Source organism: Triticum dicoccoides, chromosome 2B (genome assembly GCF_002162155.2).
Source record: "Triticum dicoccoides isolate Atlit2015 ecotype Zavitan chromosome 2B, WEW_v2.0, whole genome shotgun sequence".
NCBI classification, from domain to species: Eukaryota; Viridiplantae; Streptophyta; class Magnoliopsida; order Poales; family Poaceae; genus Triticum; species Triticum dicoccoides.
This window is the reverse complement of record NC_041383.1, coordinates 548,910,216-548,933,637: the sequence shown is the minus strand read 5'-3', so window position 1 is coordinate 548,933,637 and position 23,422 is coordinate 548,910,216. Positions and strand designations below refer to the sequence as shown.

Genomic DNA, 23,422 nt, shown 5'->3' with positions numbered 1-23,422 from the left:
TTCTTTCACGAATCTTAGTCACTGCCCAAGCCGGCTTCTCCGTGTCAATCAAACGATAGTACAAACACAGAGGCGGAGGAGATTACAACAATAAACAAGAATGTTACTAAAGAATCAATCAAAATACCAACAATATCTATTCGTGATGGTTAAAGCATGCCGGAGGCTTGTCGTACTCTGAAATAGCTACGGCAGGATCTTCCTCATAATTGGCGCACATGAAAAACTTCATGCCCAACCAATCTGAAAAATCCGTCACCTCCTTCACCTTGCAAAGATCGCCACACCAACACCGCAGGACTGCCACACCCGGAGGCAAACTTGCATCTTCATTTTCCTCGACCTAATGCTTTGATCCGAACAAGGCAAACTCATACCGACTGAAAAAATGTGTTACACACTTTGCGCACTGGCGATTTCGAGGTTGGCTGGACGAGAGCCTCGGTATCTCCTTTTATAGGCTCGCACGATAAATGACGGCGAGAAAATAAGCGAGAACAGAGGAAATTCGGCGGGATATTTTAGGATCCCTGTAGTGTCCGCACAACAGGTTCCCGCAGCATCGGATTCCCGCAGTGCCGTCGTATCCGCTGAGACAGAAAAAGCAAAAGCCAAAGTGATTCCCGCCCATGAAATTCGTCGTCCTCCGCGCGTGGGAATCAGCCCAGTTTGCAACAGCGAGCCCGTGAAATTCGTCGTCATTGCGCGCGTGGGAATCATCCCCCAGTCTGCAACAGGACCGGCTGTCGGGCCGCATGCAGCGCGGCTGCCTCACCCGGTGGCGGCCGGGCTCGCTGTCTCGTCACGCGTGCAGCTGGCCTGTCGGCCTGGACGCGGCATGGGCACGAGAGGCCGCCTCACCCAGTGGCATCGTGGCCCAACTGGCCTCGCCCGTTACGTCGCGGCGCGACGCACTGTGGAGAAGCCGTTCGGCTGGGGTGGCCACCTCCTGCGGTGGTGGTAGGGCCCGCCGCCTCCTGGCGTGGCGGCAGGTGCCACGTGTCGCCTGCCGCGCCTGCCGCCACCGCTGAGGGGTCATTTTTGTCAAATTGATCCAGAGGTAGTCTTTTTTGACAATTCATCTCGGCATGGGGTCCTTTTGAACAAAAAATCCAAAAACAGACGTGTTTTAAGTTTGGGTCGACGCGTTGGGCCGATGTTTTAGTTTAGGATCATCCAACTTAACAAAATGGGTCGACCGGTTGGAGTTGTTCTTATAGCAGCAGCTGGCTCATACAGGAACAGGGCGACGCGTCCGGTAGTACACAGCCGCTGCGTGCCGCCCCCGTGCTCGCCGCCAAAACAGTGCCAACGCGCTGCAAGCTTTGGGCGTGTCACGAACTCACGATAGACAGATTCTCCTTCCCGGCCAGCGGCATTGTTCCCTTGCTAGCCCGCGTCCTCTCTCTCGCTAGCTAGCTGGTTCCCACCGCCGCCGCTGCTGCCGCCGGGCGGTGATAAATTCGTGTGTACTCGCCAGGAAGCAGAGCTAGCTCACGAGCTTATCTAGTGCCTCCGTCATGGATCAGGGTCGGAGGCGGCAATGGGGCGTCGTATGCTCGGCGCTGCTCCTGTCGGCGCTGCTGGCCGTCGCCTCCGCGCAGTCGCCGTCCCCGGCGCGGGCACCCAAGCCGGCACCGTCTCTTCCCGCGGCTCCGCGGTCGGCTCCAAGGCCGTCGTCTCCGGCAGTGCCGGCGACCAAGCCATCGTCTCCTCCTGCTGCGTCGCCGGCGCAGAAGCAGACACCTAGCCCTTCGGCTTCGCCGGTGCCGAAGCCGCTGGCTCCACGCGCGCCGGCGCAGGCGCCAAAGCCATCGTCTCCAGCTGCACCCTCGGCATCACCGGTTCCAAAGCCACCCACTCCACGTGCGCCGGCGCAGGCCCCAAAGCCGCCGTCACCACCTTCGGGGTCCCCACCACCAGCAGCGCCACCGCTTCCAAAGCCGTCACCTCCACCCCCGGCGCCGTTGGCACCAAAGCCGTCACCTGTGGCCCCAGCGCCGGCTCAAAAGCCGTCTCCTCCTACGACGACTCCACCACCACCACCACAAAAACCATCTGCTCCTCCAACTCCACCACCGGCTCCGACAAAGCCTCCGACGAACTCATCCCCGCCCACGCCTTCATTGGCTCTGTCGCCCAGCTTCTACGCCGCCTCCTGCCCGAGCGTGGAGCTGGCGGTGAGCGATGTCGTCAGGTCGGCCTCCACCTTGGACCCCAGCATCCCCGGCAAGCTTCTCAGGATGGTCTTCCATGACTGCTTCGTAGAGGTATGGATTGAAAATAATAAGTATAGTACTGTTACTCGTCTTGCATTTGGGAGATGTGTTCTACTAGCACTGCAACCATGCGTTGGAGCTCACTACATGCAAACAAATGGTGACAAATGTGTGTATTCTGCTCATAGATTCTTATTTTTATTTAATTTCGCATGTCCATGTTCTAGATCTAGGCCACAATCAATCAAGTTATCTTCCGGAAAATCATCGTGTTGTGATGTCATTGGAGCATTGCCTCGTCAGTTCTTACTATCTTGAGCAATTGTGATATTTTCCATGACCATGATCCTTCACCTCTCTTTAGTAAGAGAATTTGCTTTCCCCTTTCCATATAGTGACCAAAGCCAAATGGTTATGCCAGACCAGTTGCGGCCTTTAGTTAGTAATAACACATAATGTATGTTCAACATTCGTTCATCGGAATGGTCTAGGCTACTTTTGCTAATTTGAGCTAGGTAGGTGCATTATTCAGGCCCAAAACCTGAGCCATCGTACATGTCTAATGGTCGCCAATACATCACAAGTCTTTGGCATCTTGCATATGTGTAACGGGCATCATTTTACACACATGTTTCTGAAAGCTTACACACATGCACGATGAGTTTCAACTTTCTAACCTTTCTCATCTCAGGGATGCGACGCGTCGGTGCTGATCCAGGGCAACGGCACGGAGAGGACCGACCTGGCGAACCTGTCGCTCGGCGGGTTCAACGTCATCGACGAGGCCAAGCGGCTGCTCGAAGCGGTGTGCCCCGCAACCGTTTCGTGCAGTGACATCATAGTTCTTGCTGCAAGAGATGCTGTCACATTTGTAAGTAGCATTGCAACCACCCAAACCCCATTGCTCGCGTTAACTTTGCTGCAGCATCTGCCTTCCCTTACTACATTTCTCACATACTATGATTTTCCTATTTGGTTTGGCCCTCTGAGCAGTAGTAGTACTTGGTGGCGAGCATAGGACATCATAAACTCCGCACTGAATGCCGCACGGATTAGATCGTGTAGCGTACGGTGGATCGAGTGGTCCTGGTCCCGTATGTGTCCATGGCTAGTTGAAACATAGATTAGCGGGTCTGGCTAATGAATACATACAGATACGATGGGGAGAGAGGCCCTGGACAGCTTAGTGAACATAATCCCAGCTTATGACTGGGACCTGACCATTTCTACATGTGCATGATCACTCGATCAGTATAGCACATGATAGATGGTCCCAGATAACGGCGATCATGGCAAAGTGGAAATGGACATAAATGGAATTCTGAAACTTCAGAACATACCTACTCTGAAAATTTACTCTGCATTTGCTAGCATCCACCATATTCGCCCATTGCTTCACTTTGACACATAGTAAATGAGCCAACTGAATTAGCCGCATGTTGGTGCGTTTGCAAGATTAATCTAGTTTCTTGGCCAAAACCGTAACCCAACTTGATTTTTTCCTGAGAAACAGCAACTTAAACTGACAAACAGACGAACAGCTGAACTGATGCTCAATTTTGTTTGTTCCAAACCCAGACCGGAGGACCGTCGGTGACGGTCTCCCTCGGCCGACGTGACAGCCTCGTCTCCCTTGCGTCCAACGTGAGAGCAAACATCATCGACACCGGCTTCTCTGTGGACGCGATGGCGGCGAGCTTCGCCTCCAAGGGGCTCTCCCTGGACGACCTCGTCACCCTCTCAGGTGCATACAAACCCTCCCCAGCAAACATCACTTGCCTATAAGGCGATATCATCGGCAGCTTCATCGATCTAACGGTGTGACTACTCTGCATACCGTGCAGGCGGGCACACGATCGGGTCGGCGCACTGCGGCACGTTCCGGGAGCGGTTCCGGCCGGACGCGAACGGGAGCATGGTGCCGGTGGACAGCACGATGAACGCCGAGTACGCGACGGAGCTGATGCGGGCGTGCGCCGCGTCCGGGAGCGCGGCGGTGGGCTGCGACGACGGGTCGGCGGCGGCGTTCGACAACCGCTACTTCAGCAACCTGCTGGACGGGCGCGGGCTGCTGCGCACGGACGCGGTGCTGGTGCAGAACGCCACGACGCGGGCCAGGGTGGCGGCCTTCGCGCAGAGCCAGGACAGCTTCTTCAGCAGCTGGGCCGGCTCGTTCGTCCGGCTGACCAACCTCGGCGTCAAGACCGGCTCCGACGGCGAGATCCGGCAGCTCTGCTCCAGCGTCAACGGCTGAACCGATCGGGCATGGGCATGTAACACAGAATACATAGGGAGATCGAATGTACTGTTAAGTAGCGAGCTGAGGATGAGATTGATTCGTTTGTTCTTGCTGCAGCTGATGATGATCGTTGATCGGGCTTCTTTGCTTAGGCTGCATGTAATACTAGTAGATGGCTGCATGCGTTCTATCTGCAACAAAATACCAAATCGAACACGATGAATTAATACCTCGTGTTGAAGCACGATTTGTTATCAAACCCCATGCAGAAATTCATCGTTTGGTAATAAATGGTGGCCAGTATTCGTGGTACGATGAACTGGAGAAGCGCTGGCGGAGGAGTGCACATGGCATAGGGGGTTGCAGCAGCGCGCGAACAGTACCCACGGACTGACAGGCCACGCTCTGAGCTTTCAAAGCCGTCGACGGGACGTGTCCTGCCTGCCTGATATGTTATCGATGGGCCCCTTCAGCATGGGCATTCTACATAATTGAGCACAGTTTGGGCTCTGTGCTTGAGTGCTTGCTACAGCAGGATGCAGCTACGTGGGCCGCCGGTAGAGACGTCAAGGACTGGAGGAGGAAGGATCCAGCAGCGGCGGCCGAGATCGAATGGGCATTGACTACCTTTGTTTGGAAAGATTGGAATAGCTTTTTTTTAACACATTACAGTAAGCGCTCATATATACGCGCATACACACACCCATATGAATGTACACACACCTACCCCTATGAGAACCTTCGAGAGACTGAGCCGACATATTATCTTGAGATTTACGAAGTCACCCTAGCCGCCTCGTAGTCGACGGGAATGTCTCCTGATGACCCACGAGTATAGGGGATCTATCGTAGTCCTTTCAATAAGTAAGAGTGTTGAACCCAACGAGAAGCAGAAGAAAATGACAAGCGGTTTTCAGTAAGATATTCTCTGCAATCACTGAAATTATCAGTAACAAATAGTTTTGTGATAAGGTAATTCGTAATGGGTAACAAGTAACAAAGTAACTAAGGTGCAGCAAGGTGGCACAATCCTTTTTGTAGCAAAGGACAAGCCTGGACAAACTCTTACACTCCCTCCGTCCGAAAATACTCGTCGGAGAAACGAATGTATCTAGACATATTTTAGATATAGATACATCCATTTTTATCAATTTCTCCGACAAGTATTTTGGGACGGAGGGAGTATAAAGCAAACGCTTCTGAGGACACGCGGAAATTACTGTCAAGCTAGTTTTCATCAGGCTAATACAATTCGCTTTCGTTACTTTGATAATTTGATATGTGGGTGGACCGATGCTTGGGTACTGTCCTTCCTTGGACAAGCATCCCACTTATGATTAACCCTTCTTGCAAGCATCCGCAATTACGAAAAAAGAATTAAGGTAAACCTAACCATAACATGAAACATGTGGATCCAAATCAGCCCCTTACGAAGCAACACATAAGCTAGGGTTTAAGCTTCTGTCGCTCTAGCAACCCATCATCTACTTATTACTTCTCAATGCCTTCCCCTAGGCCCAAATCATGGTGAAGTGTCATGTAGTCGACGTTCACATAACACCACTAGAGGAGAGACAACATACATCTCATCAAAATATTGAACGAATACCAAATTCACATGATTACTTATAACAAGACTTCTCCCATGTCCTAGGGAACAAACGTAACTACTCACAAATCATACTCATGTTCATAATCAGAGGGGTATTGAATAGCATTAAGGATCTGAACATATGATCTTCCACCGAATAAACCAACTAGCATCAACTACAAGGAGTAATCAACACTACTAGCAACCCACATGTACCAATCTAAGGTTTTGAGATAAATATCGGATACAAGAGATGAACTAGGGTTTGAGAGGAGATGGTGCTGGTGAAGATGTTGATGGAGATTGACCCCCTCTCGATGAAACGATCGATGATGATGACGATGGCGACGATTTCCCCCTCCCGGAGGGATGTTTCCCCGGCAGAACAGCTCCACCGGAGCCCTAGATTGGTCGTGCCCAGGTTCCGCCTCGAGACGGTGGCGCTTCGTCCCGAAAGCTTCCTTATGATTTTTTCCAGGACAAAAGACACCATATAGTAGAAGATGGACATCGGGGGCCTGTTAGGTGGCCCACGAGGCAGGGGGCATTCACCCCTCGTGGCTGCTGGGTGGCCTCGGCTGGTGCTTTCTTCGCCCAATATTTTTAATATATTCCAAAACTGACTTTCCTGGAGTTTCAGGACTTTTGGAGTTGTGCAGAATAGGTCTCTATTATTTGCTCCTTTTCCAGCCCAGAATTCTAGTTGCCGGCATTCTCCCTCTTCGTGTAAACCTTATAAAATAAGAGAGAAAAAGCACAAGTATTGTGACATAATGTGTAGTAATAGCCCATAATGCAATAAATAATGATATAAAAGCATGATGCAAAATGGACGTATCAACTCCCCCAAGCTTAGACCTCGCTTGTCCACAAGCAAAAGCCGATACCGAAAAATATGTCCACATGTTTAGAGATAAAGGTGTCCATAAAATAAAATACGAACATGAGGGCATCATGATCATTCTTAGAATAGCAACACACACACACACACACACACAAACACACACACACACACATACACACACACACACATATATATATATATATATTGTCATATGATTTCTTATGCTAAAGTAACAATCTATTCACAATGTAAAGTATGAATCAGAAACTTCAATAAAAACTAACAAACTATGATCTCAGTCATTGAAGCAATTGCAATTTATTATAACATCGGAAAGAGTCAATATAAGAGCTTTTCAGCAAGTCCACATACTCAACTATCATTTAGTCTTTCACAATTGCTAACACTCACGCGATACTTATGGGTATGAAGTTTCAATCAGACACAGAGAAAGATAGGGGCTTATAATTTCGCCTCCCAACCTTTTACCTAAAGGGTAATGTCAACAATAATACTTTATGAAAACCTACATCCAAGTGGACATATATATCAGGATCTTTCCAACACATAGTGCTTGCCAAAGGATAAAGTGTAAAAAGGAAAGGTGAAGATTACCATGACTCTTGTATGTTGGTAGAGGATAAAAATAAAAGATAGGCCCTTCGTAGAGGGAAGCAGAGGTTGTCATGCACTTTTATGGTTGGATGCATAAAATCTTAATGCAAAAGAACGTCACTTTATATTGCCACTTGTGATAGGGACCTTTATTATGCAATCCGTCGCTTTTATTTCTTTCATATCACAAGCTCGTATAAAGCTTATTTTCTTCACACCAATAGATCATACATATTTAGAGAGCAATTTTTATTGCTTGCACCGATGACTACTTACTTGAAGGATCTTACTCAATCCATAGGTAGGTATGGTGGACTCTCATGGCAAAACTGGATTTAGGGATGTTTGGAAGCATAAGTAGTATCTCTACTTGGTGCAAAGAATTTGAATAGCATGAGGGGGAAATGCAAAACATGGTGGATGATCCATGACAATATAACTTATTCGGATATAAGGAAACATAACCTATTACGTTGTCTTCCTTGTCCAACATCAAATTTTTAGCATGTCATATTTTAATGAGTGCTCACAATCATAAAAGATGTCCAAGATAGTATATTATATGTGAAAACCTCTCTCTCTTTATTACTTCCTATTAATTGCAACGATGACCAAAACTATGTTTGTCAACTTTCGACAACTTTTATTCATCATACTCTTTATGTGTTAAGTCATTACTCTCCATAAGATCAACATGATCTTTTTTCCCTTTAATTCTTTCTTTTTATTTCTCTCAACATCATAGCAAGATAGCAAAGGCCTCAACTCAAAACTAATCTTTATTATATATAACTCACAGACTCCATTACATAGATAGGGATCAAAACAAAACTCAAAGCTAGATCAAACTAAAACTTTATTCTACTAGATCAAGATATAATCAAAAGGATCGAACTAAGAAAAACGGTAGAGATAGGAGTGTGATGGTGATACGATACCGAGGCACCTCCCCCAAGCTTGGCAGATGCCAAGGGGAGTGCCCATACCCATGTGTTTATGTCTCTTTCTTTGGAGGTGGTGATGACGGGGTTGTTGATGATGTAGGCTTGTCGTCCGTGTTCCAAGGCATAGGCCCACCATCATAGAAGGATGAACGAGTCTCTGGGATCCTCAAATCTGCAGCCAAAATCATCCTCTTGAATCTATATTCATACTCACAATTTTGGTTTTGCAGGTCATAGATCTGGGCTTGGAGGTGCTCGATTTTCTCGTGAAGTTTGAAGATGGTCTCCCCGATGTTTTTGGCATCCAGCTTGTGATTGTTGGTGAACTCCGAGATCATATGATTAGCGTTGAGTCCGCGTTCCACCATCCCTTGGCACTTGAAAACTTGTTGCTCCATTGCTTCGAGTCTTGTCTCCACGCTTCCGGTCCTCCTTGGTCCCTCAACATCGCGGATGTGCAGCACCCCTCACGCATCTCAATGGTTTGAGGGTGTTGCAGCACCTCCGCGAGGTAAGGGTTGATGATCTTCTCGAAAAACTTGTCCTTGGGGGCGCTTGGAGACGTCATGGTAATCTAGATCTGTCAGAAAAACAGCTCGAAACAAAAGCAGAGGATTTTTGTCGTGGTACGGTGGTCAAAACCTTTGGGAGGTTATATAATGAATTTTTACCGACCAAAAGAAGTATCGTGCAAGAAAAGGGAGTCTGGAGGGCACACGAGGTGGCCACGAGGCAGGGGTGCGCGCCCAGGGGGTTGGGCGCACCCTCCACCCTCATGGACGCCTCATGTCTCTTTTGGACTACTTCTGATTTTCCTAATTTTTTAAATATTCCAAAACAGAAAAAATGCTATTTGAACAGTTTTGGAGTTGGTTTACTTACCGTACCACATACCTATTCCTTTTCGAAGTCTGAAAGGTTCTGGAAAGTGTCCCTTATGTACTCCTTCGGGGTTAGAGTGTCAATAACATTGGTTTCAACATTTATGGGATTACTTGAGATATAATGTTTGATTCTTTGACCGTTCACCACCTTCGGATTTGTGCCTTCGGCGTTGTTGATTTTGATGGCACCGGAATGATATACCTCCTCGATAATGTAAGGACCTTCCCATTTAGAGAGAAGTTTTCCTGCAAAAAATCTTAAACGAGAGTTGTATAGCAAAACATAATCACCTACATCAAACTCACGCTTTTGTATCCTTTTGTCATGCCATCTTTTAACTTTTTCTTTAAACAACTTGGCATTCTCATAGGCCTGGGTTCTCCATTCATCAAGTGAGCTAATATCAAATAGCCTCTTCTCACCGGCAAGTGTGAAATCATAATTGAGCTCTTTAATAGCCCAATATGCCTTATATTCTAGTTCGAGAGGTAAGTGACATGCTTTTCCATAAACCATTTTATACGGAGACATACCCATAGGATTTTTATATGTAGTTCTATGCGCCCATAATGCATCATCAAGTTTCTTGGACCAATTCTATCTAGATCTATTAACAGTCTTTTGCAAAATCAATTTAATCTCTCTATTACTCAATTCTACTTGACCACTAGACTAAGGCTGGTATGGAGATGCAATTCTATGATTAACATCATACTTAGCAAGCATTTTACGAAAAGCACCATGAATAAAATGTGAACCACCATCAGTCATTAAATATCTAGGGACTCCAAACCTCGGAAAAATAACTTCTTTAAGCATCTTAATAGATGTGTTATGATCAACACTACTAGTTGGAATAGCTTCTACCCACTTAGTAACGTAATCAACAACAACTAAAATATGTGTATACCCATTAGAGGAAGGAAAAGGTCCCATATAATCAAAGCCCCAAACATCGAATGGTTTAATAACAAGTGACTAATTCATAGTCATTTACTGTCGTCTACTAATATTACCAATTCTTTGGCATTCATCACAAGACAAGACAAATTTACGAGCATCTTTAAAAAGAGTAGGCCAATAAAAACCGGATTACAATACCTTATATGCAGTTCTATCTCCGGTGTGGTGTCCTCCATAAGCCTCGGAATGACACTTATGTAGAATATGTCCCTGTTCATGCTCAGGTACACAACGTCTAATAACACCATCTACTCCTTCTTTATAAAGGTGTGGGTCATCCCAAAAGTAATGTCTTAAATCATAGAAAAACTTTTTGTTTTGCTGGTATGTGAAACTAGGTGGTATAAATTTAGCAACAATGTAATTAGCATACCACGGAGAAGTACGAGAAGCATTTATGACAGCTAATTGTTCATCAGGAAAGCTATCATCAATAGGTAGTGGGTCATCAAGAACATTCTCTAACCTAGACAAGTTGTCTGCAACGGGGTTCTCAGCTCCCTTTCTATAAATAAAATGCAAATCAAATTCTTGTAGCAAGAGAACCCATCTAACAAGTCTAGGTTTAGCATCTTTCTTCACCATAAGGTATTTAATAGCAGCATGATCAGTATGAAAAGTTACTTTGGAATCAACAATATAAGGTCTGAACTTATCACAAGCGAACACAACTGCTAAAAATTCTTTTTCAGTAGTAGCATAATTTTTCTGGGCACTGTCTAGAATTTTACTAGCATATTGGATAACATTTAATTTCTTATCAACTCTTTGTCCTAGAATAGCACCTACAACATAATCACTAGCATCACACATAATTTCAAAGGGTAGATTCCAATCAGGTGGCTGAACAATAGGTGCAAAAAATAAGGCTTTCTTAAGTATTTCAAATGCTTCTACACAATCATCATCAAAAACAAAAGGAACATCTTTTTGCAAGAGATTAGTCAGGGGCCTAGAAATTTTAGAGAAGTCTTTAATAAACCTCCTATAAAAACCAACATTTCCAAGAAAACTTCTTACCTTTGATGTCTTTAGGACACGACATCTTTTCAATAGCATCTACTTTAGCTTTATCAACTTCAATGCCTCTTTCAGAAATTTTATGCCCCAAGACAATACCTTCATTAATCATAAAGTGGCACTTCTCCCAATTGAAGACAAGATTAGTTTCTTCACATCTCTGCAAAACTCGATCAAGGTTGCTTAAGCAATCATCAAAACAAGTTCCGTAAACGGAGAAATCATCCACGAAAACCTCAACAATCTTTTCACAAAAGTAGGAGAATATAGAAGTCATACATCTTTGAAAGGTAGTAGGTGCATTGCATAAACCAAAAAGGATATGTCTATAAGCAAAGGTACCGAAAGGGCAAGTAAAAGTGGTCTTTTCCTGATCCTCCTTCGACACATGTATTTGAGAGAAACCAGAATAACCATCTAGAAAGCAAAAATGTGTATGTTTGGATAATCTTTCAAGCATTTGATCAATAAAAGGTAGATGGTAATGATCTTTTCTAGTAGCTTTATTTAATTTGCGGAAATCAATTACCATTCTATAACCTGTAACAATTCTTTGTGGGATCAATTCATCCCTTTCATTAGGAACAACAGGAATACCTCCCTTCTTAGGGACACAATGGACAGGACTTACCCACTGACTATCAGCAACATGATAAATTATACCTGCCTCTAGAAGCTTTAGTATTTTATTTCTTACCACTTCTTTCATCTTAGGATTCAGCCGTCGTCGGTGATCAACAACTGGTTTAGCATCTTTCTCCAATTTTATTTTGTGTTGGCATAGAGTGGGACTAATGCCCTTAAGATCATCAAGAGTGTATCCAATAGCGGCACAGTGCTTCTTCAGAGTTTTCAATATTTTTTCTTCTTCATGCTCTGAAAGGTTAGCACTAATAATAACAGCATATATCTTCTTTTCATCAAGATAAGCATATTTAAGAGTATCAGGTAATTGTTTAAGCTCAAACACGGGATCACCCTTGGTGGAGGAGGATCTCCTAAGATTTCAACAAGCAAGTTGTGTTTCAAAATAGGTCCTTGCTTAAAGAATACTTCATCTATTTCCCTTCTTTCATTCATAAACATATCATTTTCATGGTCTAGCAAATATTGTTCTAAAATATCATTAGGAGGCACGGCAATAGAAGCAAGACCAATAATTTCATCTTTACTAGGCAATTATTTATCATGGGGTTGTCCATGAAATTTAGCAAAATTAAAATCACGAGACATATCCCCTAGACCAACAGTAAAAATATCCTTTTCACAGTCTATCTTAGCATTAACAGTATTCAAGAAGGGTCTGCCAAATATGATGTGACAAAAGTCATCTTGTGGGGAACCAAGGACATGAAAATCAGTAGGATATTTAATTTTCCCACACAAGACTTCAACATCTCTAACAATCCCAATTGGTGAAATAGTATCTCTATTGGCAAGCTTAATAGTAACATCAATAGCTTCTATCTCAGCAGGTGCAATATCATACATAATTTCTTTGTATAAGGAATGAGATATTACACTAACACTAGCACCCATATCACATAAACCATGATAACAATGATCTCCTATTTTAACAGAAACATCAGGCATGCCACAATAGGTCTATGTTTATTTTTAGTATCAGGTCTAGCAACTCTAGTAGCTTCATCACAGAAATAAATAACATGCCCATCAATATTATTGACCAAGAGATCTTTAACCATAGCAATACTAGGTTCAACTTTAATTTGCTCAGGGGATGTAGGTGTTCTAGCATTACTCTTACGAACCATAGTTGAAGCTTTGGCATGATCCTTTATTCTAACAGGAAAAGGTGGTTTCTCAATATAAGCAGTAGGAACAATAGGATCAACATTATAAGTAATAGTCTTTTCTTCAACTTTAATAGGTTCTACTACTTTTACTTCAATGGGAGGATGATATTTAAACCACTTCTCCTTAGGGAGATCAACATGAGTAGCAAATGATTCACAAAAAGAAGCTACTATCTCAGAGTCAAGTCCATATTTAGTGCTAAATTCATGAAAAGCATCGGTATCCATAAAAGATTTAACACAATCAAACTTAGGGGTCATACTTGACTCCTTACCTTCATCGAGTTCCCAATCTTCAGAGTTGCATTTAATTCTTTCCAATAGATCCCATCTGAATTCAATAGTCTTCATCATATAAGAACCAATACAATAAGTATCGAGCATGGAGCAATCATTATGAGAAAGCCGAGCATAAATTTTTTGAATAATAATTTCTCTTGAGAGATCATGATTGGGGCATGAATATAACATTGACTTAAGCCTCCCCCAAGCTTGAGCGATACTTTCTCCTTCACGAGGCCAAAAGTTATATATATAATTATGATCACGATGAACCAGATGCATAGGATAAAAGTTCTGATGAAATTCCAATTTCAATCGGTTGTAGTTCCATGATCCAATATCATCACACACCCTAAACCATGTCAATGCCTTTCCCTTCAAAGATAAAGGGAAGACCTTCTTCTTGACAACATCCTCGGGCATACCTGCAAGCTTAAATAATCCAAAATTTTCATCCACATAGATTAGGTGCATATCGGGATGTAATGTTCCATCTCCTATATAGGGATTAGCTAGCAGTTTCTCTATCATACCCGAAGGAATTTCGAAGTAAATATTTTCAGTAGGTTCAGTAGGTTGATCAGCAACTCTTTGAACTTCTGGTCGGGTTGAAGATACCCCGAACAACCCCCTCAAAGGATTATTTTCCATATTAACAAGTGACAGTAAATTTCAGCACACTATATAAATGTTTCCTTACCAAATTCCACCTACCAAAGGCGCTTCACCCCCCGGCAATGGTGCCAGAAAAGAGTCTTGATGACCCACAAGTATAGGGGATCTATAGTAGTCCTTCCGGTAAGTAAGAGTGTCGAACCCAACAGGAGCAGAAGGAAATGACAAGCGATTTTCAGTAAGGTATTCTCTGCAAGCACTGAAATTATCGGTAACAGATAGTTTTGTGATAAGGTAGTTCGTAACGGATAACAAGTAACAAAGTAACTAAGGTGCAGCAAGGTGGCCCAATCCTTTTTGTAGCTTCCTTATGGATTTTTTCCAAGGCAAAATACACCATATAGCAGAAGATGGGCATCGGGGGCCTGCCAGGTGGCCCATGATACGTCTCCAACGTATCTATAATTTATGAAGTATTCATGCTATTATATTATCTGTTCTGGATGTTTAATGGGCTTTATTATACATTTTTATGTTATTTTTGGGACTAACCTATTAACCGGAGGCCCAGTCCAAATTGTTGTTTTTTGCCTATTTCCGTGTTTCACAGAAAAGGAATATCAAATGGAGTCCAAACGGAATGAAACCTTCAAGAGAATCGTTTTTGGAACAAACGCAATCCAGGAGACTAGGAGTAGACGTCAGGGAAGCAACAAGGTGGCCACGAGGGTCCAGGGCACGCCCTACCCACCAGGGCGTGCCCCCACCCTTGTGGGCCCCTCGTGGCTCCCCTGACCGACTTCCTTCACCTATATATACTCACGTACCCTGAAAACATCGAGGAGCACAATAGATCAGGAGTTCCGCCGCTGAAAGCCTCTGTAGCCACCAAAAACCAATCGGGACCCTGTTCCGGTCCCCTGTCGGAGGGGGGATCCCTCACCGGTGGCCATCTTATCTCGGTGCTCTCCATGACGAGGAGGGAGTAGTTCACCCTCGGGGCTGAGGGTGTATACCAGTAACTATGTGTTTGATCTCTCTCTCTCTCTCTTGTTCTTGATTTGGCACAATCTTGATGTATCGCGAGCTTTGCTATTATAGTTGGATCTTATGATGTTTCTCCCCCTCTACTCTCTTGTAATGGAGTGAGTTTTCCCTTTGAAGTTATCTTATCAGATTGAGTCTTTAAGGATTTGAGAACACTTGATGTATGTCTTGCATGTGCTTATCTGTGGTGACAATGGGATATTCACGTGATCTACTTGATGTATGTTTTGGTGATCAACTTGCGGGTTCAGTGACCTTGTGAACTTATGCATAGGGGTGGGCACACGTTTTCGTCTTGACTCTTCGGTAGAAACTTTGGGGCACTCTTTGAAGTACTTTGTGTTGGTTGAATAGATGAATATGAGATTGTGTGATGCATATCATATAATCATGCCCACGGATACTTGAGGTGACATTGGAGTATCTAGGTGACACTAGGGTTTTGGTTGATTTGTGTCTTAAGGTGTTATTCTAGTATGAACTCTATGATAGATTGAACGGAAAGAATAGCTTCGTATTATTTTACTACGGACTCTTAAATAGAACGATCAGAAAGAATAACTTTGAGGTGGTTTCATACCCTACAATAATCTCTTCGTTTGTTCTCTGCTATTAGTGACTTTGGAGTGACTCTTTGTTGCATGTTGAGGGATAGTTATATGATCCAGTTATGTTATTATTGTTGAGAGAACTTGAACTAGTGAAAGTATGAACCCTAGGCCTTGTTTCCTACCATTGCAATACCGTTTATGCTCAGTCTTATCGCTTGCTACCTTGCTGTTTTTATATTTTCAGATTACAAATACCTATATCTACCATCCATATTGCACTTGTATCACCATCTCTTCGCCGAACTAGTGCACCTATACAATTTACTATTGTATTGGGTGTGTTGGGGACACAAGAGACTCTTTGCTATTTGGTGGCAGTGTTGTTTGAGAGAGACCATCTTCATCCTACGCGTCCCACGGATTGATAAACCTTAGGTCATCCACTTGAGGGGAATTTGCTATTGTCCTACAAACCTCTGCACTTGGAGGCCCAACAACGTCTACAAGAAGAAGGTTGTGTAGTAGACATCAAGCTCTTTTCTGGCGCCGTTGCCAGGGAGGTGAATGCTTGAAGGTATATCTTTAGATCTTGCAGTCGAATCTTTCAGTTTCTTGTTTTATCACTAGTTTAGTCTATAAAAGAAAATTACAAAATAATGGAATTGAGTTTGCCTCATACGCTTCATCTTTTTAATATCTTTTGTGAGAATGATGGTAAGGAAAATTGTGCTCAAGTGCTAGAATAAGAAGTCTATATATTTTTTGGCACTAATTCTTTGAATGAAGAGCATGATTGCAATGTTATTAGTATGAATTCTTTGAATACCCATGATGCTAATGATATGCAAAGCCACAAGCTTGGGGATGCTATGTTTGATGAATATGATATTTTTTGTCCCCCAAGTTTTGATGAGAATATTTATTATGATGAAAGCATGCCTCCTATTTATGATGATTATATTGATTAAAGTGGATTTGGAGAGGTCATGACTTTATTTAGTGATGAATCCACTATTTCGGAAGAGGTTCCAATTGATTATGAGAACAAAGTTTCTATCTATGATGATTATTGTGATGACTTGTATGCTATTAAGAATAATGATAACCATGAAACTTTTCATCATGATTTTAGTTTTCAATTGGATTATGCCTCACATGATAATTATTTTGTTGAATTTGCTCCCACTACTATTCATGAGAAGAAATTTGCTTATGTAGAGAGTAGTAAAATTTCTATGCAAGTAGATCATGAAAAGAATGCTTTAGGTGCTGGTTATATGGTTGAATTCATTCATGATGCTACTGAAAATTATTATGAGAGAGGATCATATGCTTCTGCATACTGCAATAATATCAAGTTTCCTCTCTATGTGTTGAAAATCTTGAAGATTTGCTTGTTTTACCTTCCTATGCGAGTTGATTATTGTTCCCATAAGTTGTTTGCTCACAAAATCCCTATGCATAGGAAGTGGGTTAGACTTAAATGTGCTAGTCATATTCTTCATGATGCTCTCTTTATGTTTCAATTCTTATCTTTTATGTGAGCATTATTGAAATCATCATGCCCAGCTAGGGGCGTTAAACATAAGCGCTTGTTGGGAGGCAACCCAATTTTATTTCCGTTTCTTTGCTTTTTGTTCCTGTTTAGTAATAAATAATTCATATAGACTCTGTTTAGATGTTGTTTTATGTTTTAGTTAGTGTTTGTGCCAAGTAGAACCTTTGGGAATACTTGGGTGAAGTCTATGCGATCTTGCTTTAAAAAAACAGAAACTTTTGCGCTCACGAGATTAGCTGCCATTTTTACTGGAGAGTGCTTTTAGGTTGATTATTTTTTCAGATGATTAATAGAAAACTTCCTCAGGTCCAAAAATGCATTTCAGAATTTTGGAGTTACTGAAGTATTCGAATGATACAGATTACTACAGACTGTTCTATTTCTGACAGATTCTGTTTTCTATGTGTTGTTTGCTTATTTTGATGAATCTATGAGTAGTATCGGAGGGTATTAACCATAGAGAAGTTGGAATACAGTAGATATTACATCGATTTGAATTTAGAATGAGTTCACAACAGTACCTAAGTGGTGGTTTTATTTTCTTATACTAACAAAGCTTACGAGATTTTATGTTGAGTTTTGTGTTGTGAAGTTTTCAAGTTTTGGGTAAAGATTCGATGGAATATGGAATAAGGAGTGGTAAGAGCCTAAACTTGGGGATTCCCAAGGCACCCCAAGGTAATATTCAAGGACAACCAAGAGCCCGAGCTTGGGGATTCCCCGGAAGGCATCCCCTCTTTCGTCTTCGTTCATCGGTAACTTTACTTGGAGCTATATTTTTATTCACCACACGATATATGTTTTGCTAGGAGCATCATTTTATTTTGTTAGTATTTTATTAACGTTATTTATAGTAATGTTTTGCATCTGTATTTTCATTAAAAATGTCAAGGATAGCCTTTACCATGCTTATTTTGCAAGTATACATGTTGCTGTTTCAAAACAGAAAGTTTACTGCTGTTGAAAAAATTCCCTAGAAAAGTTAGAGAATGGTATAATATTGATTTTTTTTGCATATTGGGATCTGATAAATCTTCTACAGTTTAGTATTTTTCTCATAATTTTTGGAGTTAGGGAAGTATGATGAATCTTGCATTCTTTACAGACTATACTGTTTTGGCAGATTGCTGTTATGTTTGCATTGTTTGCATATGTTTGCTTGTTTAATGATTCTATTTGAGGATAGGAGTATTAAATATGCAGAGACATTTAGTACGCAATGTTGAATAATAATTTTAGTGATTTGATATAGTATAAAATAATAAGGTTTTTGCATTGGTTTATACTAACTTATCTCATGAGTTCTTGTTGAGTTTGGTGTGAATGAAACTTTCGAGATTTAGGAAACTGAGATATAAAAGGAATTAAGGAGACACAAAAGCTCAAGCTTGGGGATGCCCAAGGCACCCCAAGATAATATTTCAAGAAGTCTCAAGCATCCAAGCTTGGGGATGCCCCGGTAGGCATCCTACCTTTCTTCTTCAACAATTATCGGTTAGTATCGGTTGGACCTAAGTTTTTGCTTCTTCACATGATGTGTGCTATCCTTGAAATGTCATTTTATTTTGTTTTCCTTGCTATTTGAATAATATCCCAAGATCTGAAATTCTTAAATGAGAGAGAGTCTTCACATATCTACATAATTATTTAACTACTCATTGATCTTCACTTATATCTTTTTAGAGTAGTTTGTCATTTACTCGTGTGCTTCACTTATATCCTATGAATAAATGGTTGAATGAGTTGAATATCATAAATCTGAAATTATATATGTTTCATATGCTTATACCATGGGGAGTAATGACTTCACATATAAGAAGTAGAGGTGGTAAATTTATTGAAGGTTAGCAAACATTGTATTGGTCACTTGAGCAATTCATGAAAGAATATTGAAGGAAGAGAGATTTCACATATAAATATACTATCTTGGACATATTTTGTGATTGTGAGCACTCATTAAAATATGACATGCTAAAAAGTTGATGTTGGACAAGGAAGACAACTTAATGGGTTATGTTTTCCTATATCCGAAACGTTATATTGTCTTGGACCATCCAACATGTTGGGCTTGCCTTTCCCTCTCATGCTAGCCAAATTCTTTGCACCAAGTAGAAATACTACTTGTGCTTCCAAACATCCTTTAAACCAGTTTTGCCATAAGAGTCCACCATACCTACCAAGGATTGAGCAAGATCCTTCAAGTAAGTTGTCATCGATGCATGCAATAAAAATTGTTCTCTAAATATGTATGATCTATTAGTGCGAAGAAAATAAGCTTTATACGAACTTGTGATAGGGAAGAAATAAAAGTGACGGGCTGCATAATAAAGGTCTTTATCACAAGCAGAAATATAAAGTGACGTTCTTTTGCATTAAGATTTTGTGCATCCAACCATAAAAGCCCATGACAACCTCTGCTTCCCTCTGCGAAGGGCCTATCTTTTACTTTTATCTTCTACCTTATACAAGAGTTATGGTGATCACCACCTTTCCTTTTTACACTTTTCCTTTGGCAAGCACTTTGTGTTGGAGCGATCCAGATATATATATATATATATATCCACTTGGATGTAGTTTTTTCATAAATTATTATTGTTGACATTACCCTTGAGGTAAAAGGTTGGGAGGCGAAACTATAAGCCCCTATCTTTCTCTATGTCCGATTAAAACTTTGAACCCATAAATATCACGTGAGTGTTAGCAATTTTGAAAGATTAAATGATCGTTGAGTATGTGGAGTTTGCTAAATCAAAGCTCTGACATAGACCCTTCCTGAAAATAAGATGAATTGCAATTGTTTGATGACTGAGAATGTAGTTTGCTAGTTTTCAAGAAAGTTTATGGTCTATGCTTTAACATGTGAATAGCTTGTTACTTGATCATGAGAAGTTTCATGAGATGAGCTACTGTTATGACATATAATGATGCTAGAAAAGGTGATTGAAATTATCATTGATTAAACTTGTACACCTGCTAGCATTCACACTTCATAACTTATTTGTTTTATCATTTACCTACTCGTGGACGAGCAAGAATTAAGGATGTTGATACGTCTCCAACGTATCTATAATTTATGAAGTATTCATGCTATTATATTATCTGTTTTGGATGTTTAATGGGCTTTATTACACACTTTTATATTATTTTTTGGACTAACCTATTAACCGGAGGCCCAGTCCAAATTGCTATTTTTTGCCTATTTCAGTGTTTCGCAGAAAATGAATATCAAATAGAGTCCAAACGGAATGAAACCTTCGGGAGAATCATTTTTGGAACAAACGCAATCCAGGAGACTTGGAGTGGATGTTAGGGAAGCAACGAGGTGGCCACGAGGGTCCAGGGCGCCCTACCCCCTAGGCGCGCCCCCACCCTCGTGGGTCCCTCGTGGCTCCCCTGACCAACTTCCTTCGCCTATATATACTCATGTACCCTGAAAACATTGAGGAGCATAATAGATCGGGATTTCCACCGCCGCAAGCCTCTGTAGCCACCAAAAACCAATCGGGACCCTGTTCTGGCACCCTGCCGGAGGGGGGATCCCTCACTGGTGGCCATCTTCATCATCCCGACGCTCTCTGTCGGTGTCAAAACCGGTGGATCTCGGGTAGGGGGTCCCGAACTGTCCGTCTAGGCGGATGGTAACAGGAGACAAGGGACACGATGTTTTTACCCAGGTTCGGGCCCTCTCGATGGAGGTAAAACCCTACTCCTGCTTGATTAATATTGATGATATGGGTAGTACAAGAGTAGATCTACCACGAGATCGGAGTGGCTAAACCCTAGAAGCTAGCCTATGGTATGATTGTTGTTCGTCTACGGACTAAAACTCTCCGGTTTATATAGACACCGGAGAGGGCTAGGGTTACACAAGGTCGGTTACAATGGGAGGAAATCTTCATATCGTATCGCCAAGCTTGCCTTCCACGCCAAGGAAAGTCCCATCCGGACACGGGACGGAGTCTTCAATCTTGTATCTTCATAGTCCGGGAGTCCGGCCAAAGGTCTTAGTCCGGCCATCCGGACACCCCCTAACCCAGGACTCCCTCAGTAGCCCCTGAACCAGGCTTCAATGACGAGAGTCCGGCGCGCAAGTTGTCTTCGGCATTGCAAGGCGGGTTCCTCCTCCGAATATTTCATAGAAGATGTTGAACACCAGGGTAGTGTCCGGCTCTGCAAAATAAGTTCCACATTCCTTCGTAGAGAGAATAATATTTGTATCAATCGGATCTGCTGACGTATTCCGTGGCGTGACATCATGCCACAACCAGCCTCTTTATTCATTTTATTGTTCCACCTCAGCGCGTTTAGGGAGGAGGTTTCCTTGGCACGTCTTGTCAAAGCAGAGATCGAGTCCCCTTATTCCGGGATTCTCATCAATACGGGTGTGGGTAACCCAACCGCGCCATTAACCGCGGCGCTTGGGAGATAAGCGAGTTTTATTAGGCTGGTGGGGGGCTCATAGTTTTGGCCGCCCATATAAGGGGATAAGAATCCGCCCTTTCCATTCACGCCCTCTTCCTCCTCTGCTTATCCGTCCCTGCACGCTCGAGCTCCAGCGCCCAAGCCCGCACTTCCCACCTCAACCTTCTCCAACCATGTCTGGAGCGGGAGGCAGATGGATGGCCTCCTCCGTCACGGAGGGACAAATCAAAAACCTGAGGAAGGCCGGATACTTGTCTAACGACATCGCGCACCGGCTTCCAGATGTGGGGCAACTCATCCCCACCCCCAGGCCCCATGAGAGGGTTGTTTTTCTTCCCCATTTCCTCCGCGGACTGGGTTTTCCTCTTCACCCATTCGTCCGGGGGCTCATGTTCTACTACGGCCTGGACTTCCATGATCTGGCCCCGAACTTCATCCTCAATATCTCAGTGTTTATCATCGTGTGCAAGGCCTTCTTCCGCATCCAGCCCCACTTTGGCGTATGGCTGAAGATCTTCAGCGTCAAGCCGAAGGTCGTGCAAGGCCGACAGGCGGAATGCGGAGGCGCCATGGTGGGCAAGATAGCCAACGTCACCTGGCTCGAGGGTGCCTTCGTGGAAACCATCAAAGGGTGGCAATCGGGGTGGTTTTATATCACCGAGCCGCGTGACCCTAAATGGGCAGCGGCCCCCGAATTTCGATCCGGCATCCCCACCCGGCTCACATCTTGGAAAGAGACGGGCCTGTCGTGGGGTAATCCGGAAGAGGTGACCGGACTCCAAACCTGCGTCCGAGACCTGGTGACCAAGAAGGTCAAGCTTGTCAACGTGGTCCAGGTCATGTTCTTCCGCCGGATCCTCCCGTGTCAACGACGGGACTTCAATTTGTGGGAGTTCGACCCGGCCCGGCACCAGACTCTGTCCCGGCTCTTTGAAACGAAGCACGAGGACGATTGGAAGGTGCTTTTCAAGAGTTCCGAGGTCTCCCCTCCCGTCACCGAGGATCGCGGATTCTGCGCCAAACGTCAAGCCTCTGAAGTAAGCTTACATTTAGTCCCTTACGGGATACCCAAATTTCATAGTGTGATATTTATGTGGGATCTAAACTCCCGTTCCTTTGACATGACTGGAAGAGGACATCCGGACAGTTCGACTGTCCGGCCCCTTTGCCCGAAGGCCCAGTAGACGCACACTTAGCGAAGCTACTAGTTCCGGCACCTCACGTGGTGCAGGAGAAGAAGGCCAAGGAGAAGGCCACGGGGACCCGAAAGAGTTCCCGGCGCCCGGTGCCGTCGGATTTGCCCGACGGCCCCAACGCACCCTCCGCCTCTGAAGACGAGGAGGAGGAGGAAGAAAAAGATGCCTCTCCCCCTCCAACGGGGGGAGGAAAGAAGAGAAAGGCCGCCCCAACTGGGGAAGCCGAAGGGTCCAAGAAGGGGAAGTCCCTTCTGCCGGACTATGCCCCCGACGCCGAAGACGGCGGGGAGGACTGGCCATCCAGGGTCAAGCCCCTGGCAAAATCATAAGTGTCCGGCTACCTGAATGACTTATTGCACTCCTTTATTATTTGATAGCTTCTAACACCGAAGCTAATCATGTAGTCCGCCCAGAGCTCAGCTTGGCGATTCGTTGAGCGGATCTCTGAATTCGTCGGATGTGAACAGCGCTTCACTTCCGACGGCCTCCTCCCCTCTCCCTATAGACGATGCTGAGGTGTGGTCCCGTAGGGGACAAAACCAGGAGGAGGTGGTCCTGGAAGCGCCACAAGGCGACCTTCCGGACTCCCAGCCCAAAGGGGGTAAAGCCCCGGA

The 23,422-nt window shown here is 43.7% G+C and overlaps 1 protein-coding gene across 1 annotated transcript; it reads left to right on the top strand.

Annotated features, from left to right (window-relative positions):
• Window positions 1–1,253: 1,253 nt before the first annotated feature.
• On the top strand, window positions 1,254–4,720 carry LOC119364788 (peroxidase 46-like). Its single transcript, XM_037630319.1, has 4 exons — window positions 1,254–2,270; window positions 2,911–3,090; window positions 3,798–3,963; window positions 4,064–4,720. Exons 1-4 carry the CDS (start codon window positions 1,521–1,523, stop codon window positions 4,471–4,473), a joined length of 1,506 nt encoding a protein of 501 aa, XP_037486216.1. The 5' UTR covers window positions 1,254–1,520; the 3' UTR covers window positions 4,474–4,720.
• Window positions 4,721–23,422: the final 18,702 nt, after the last annotated feature.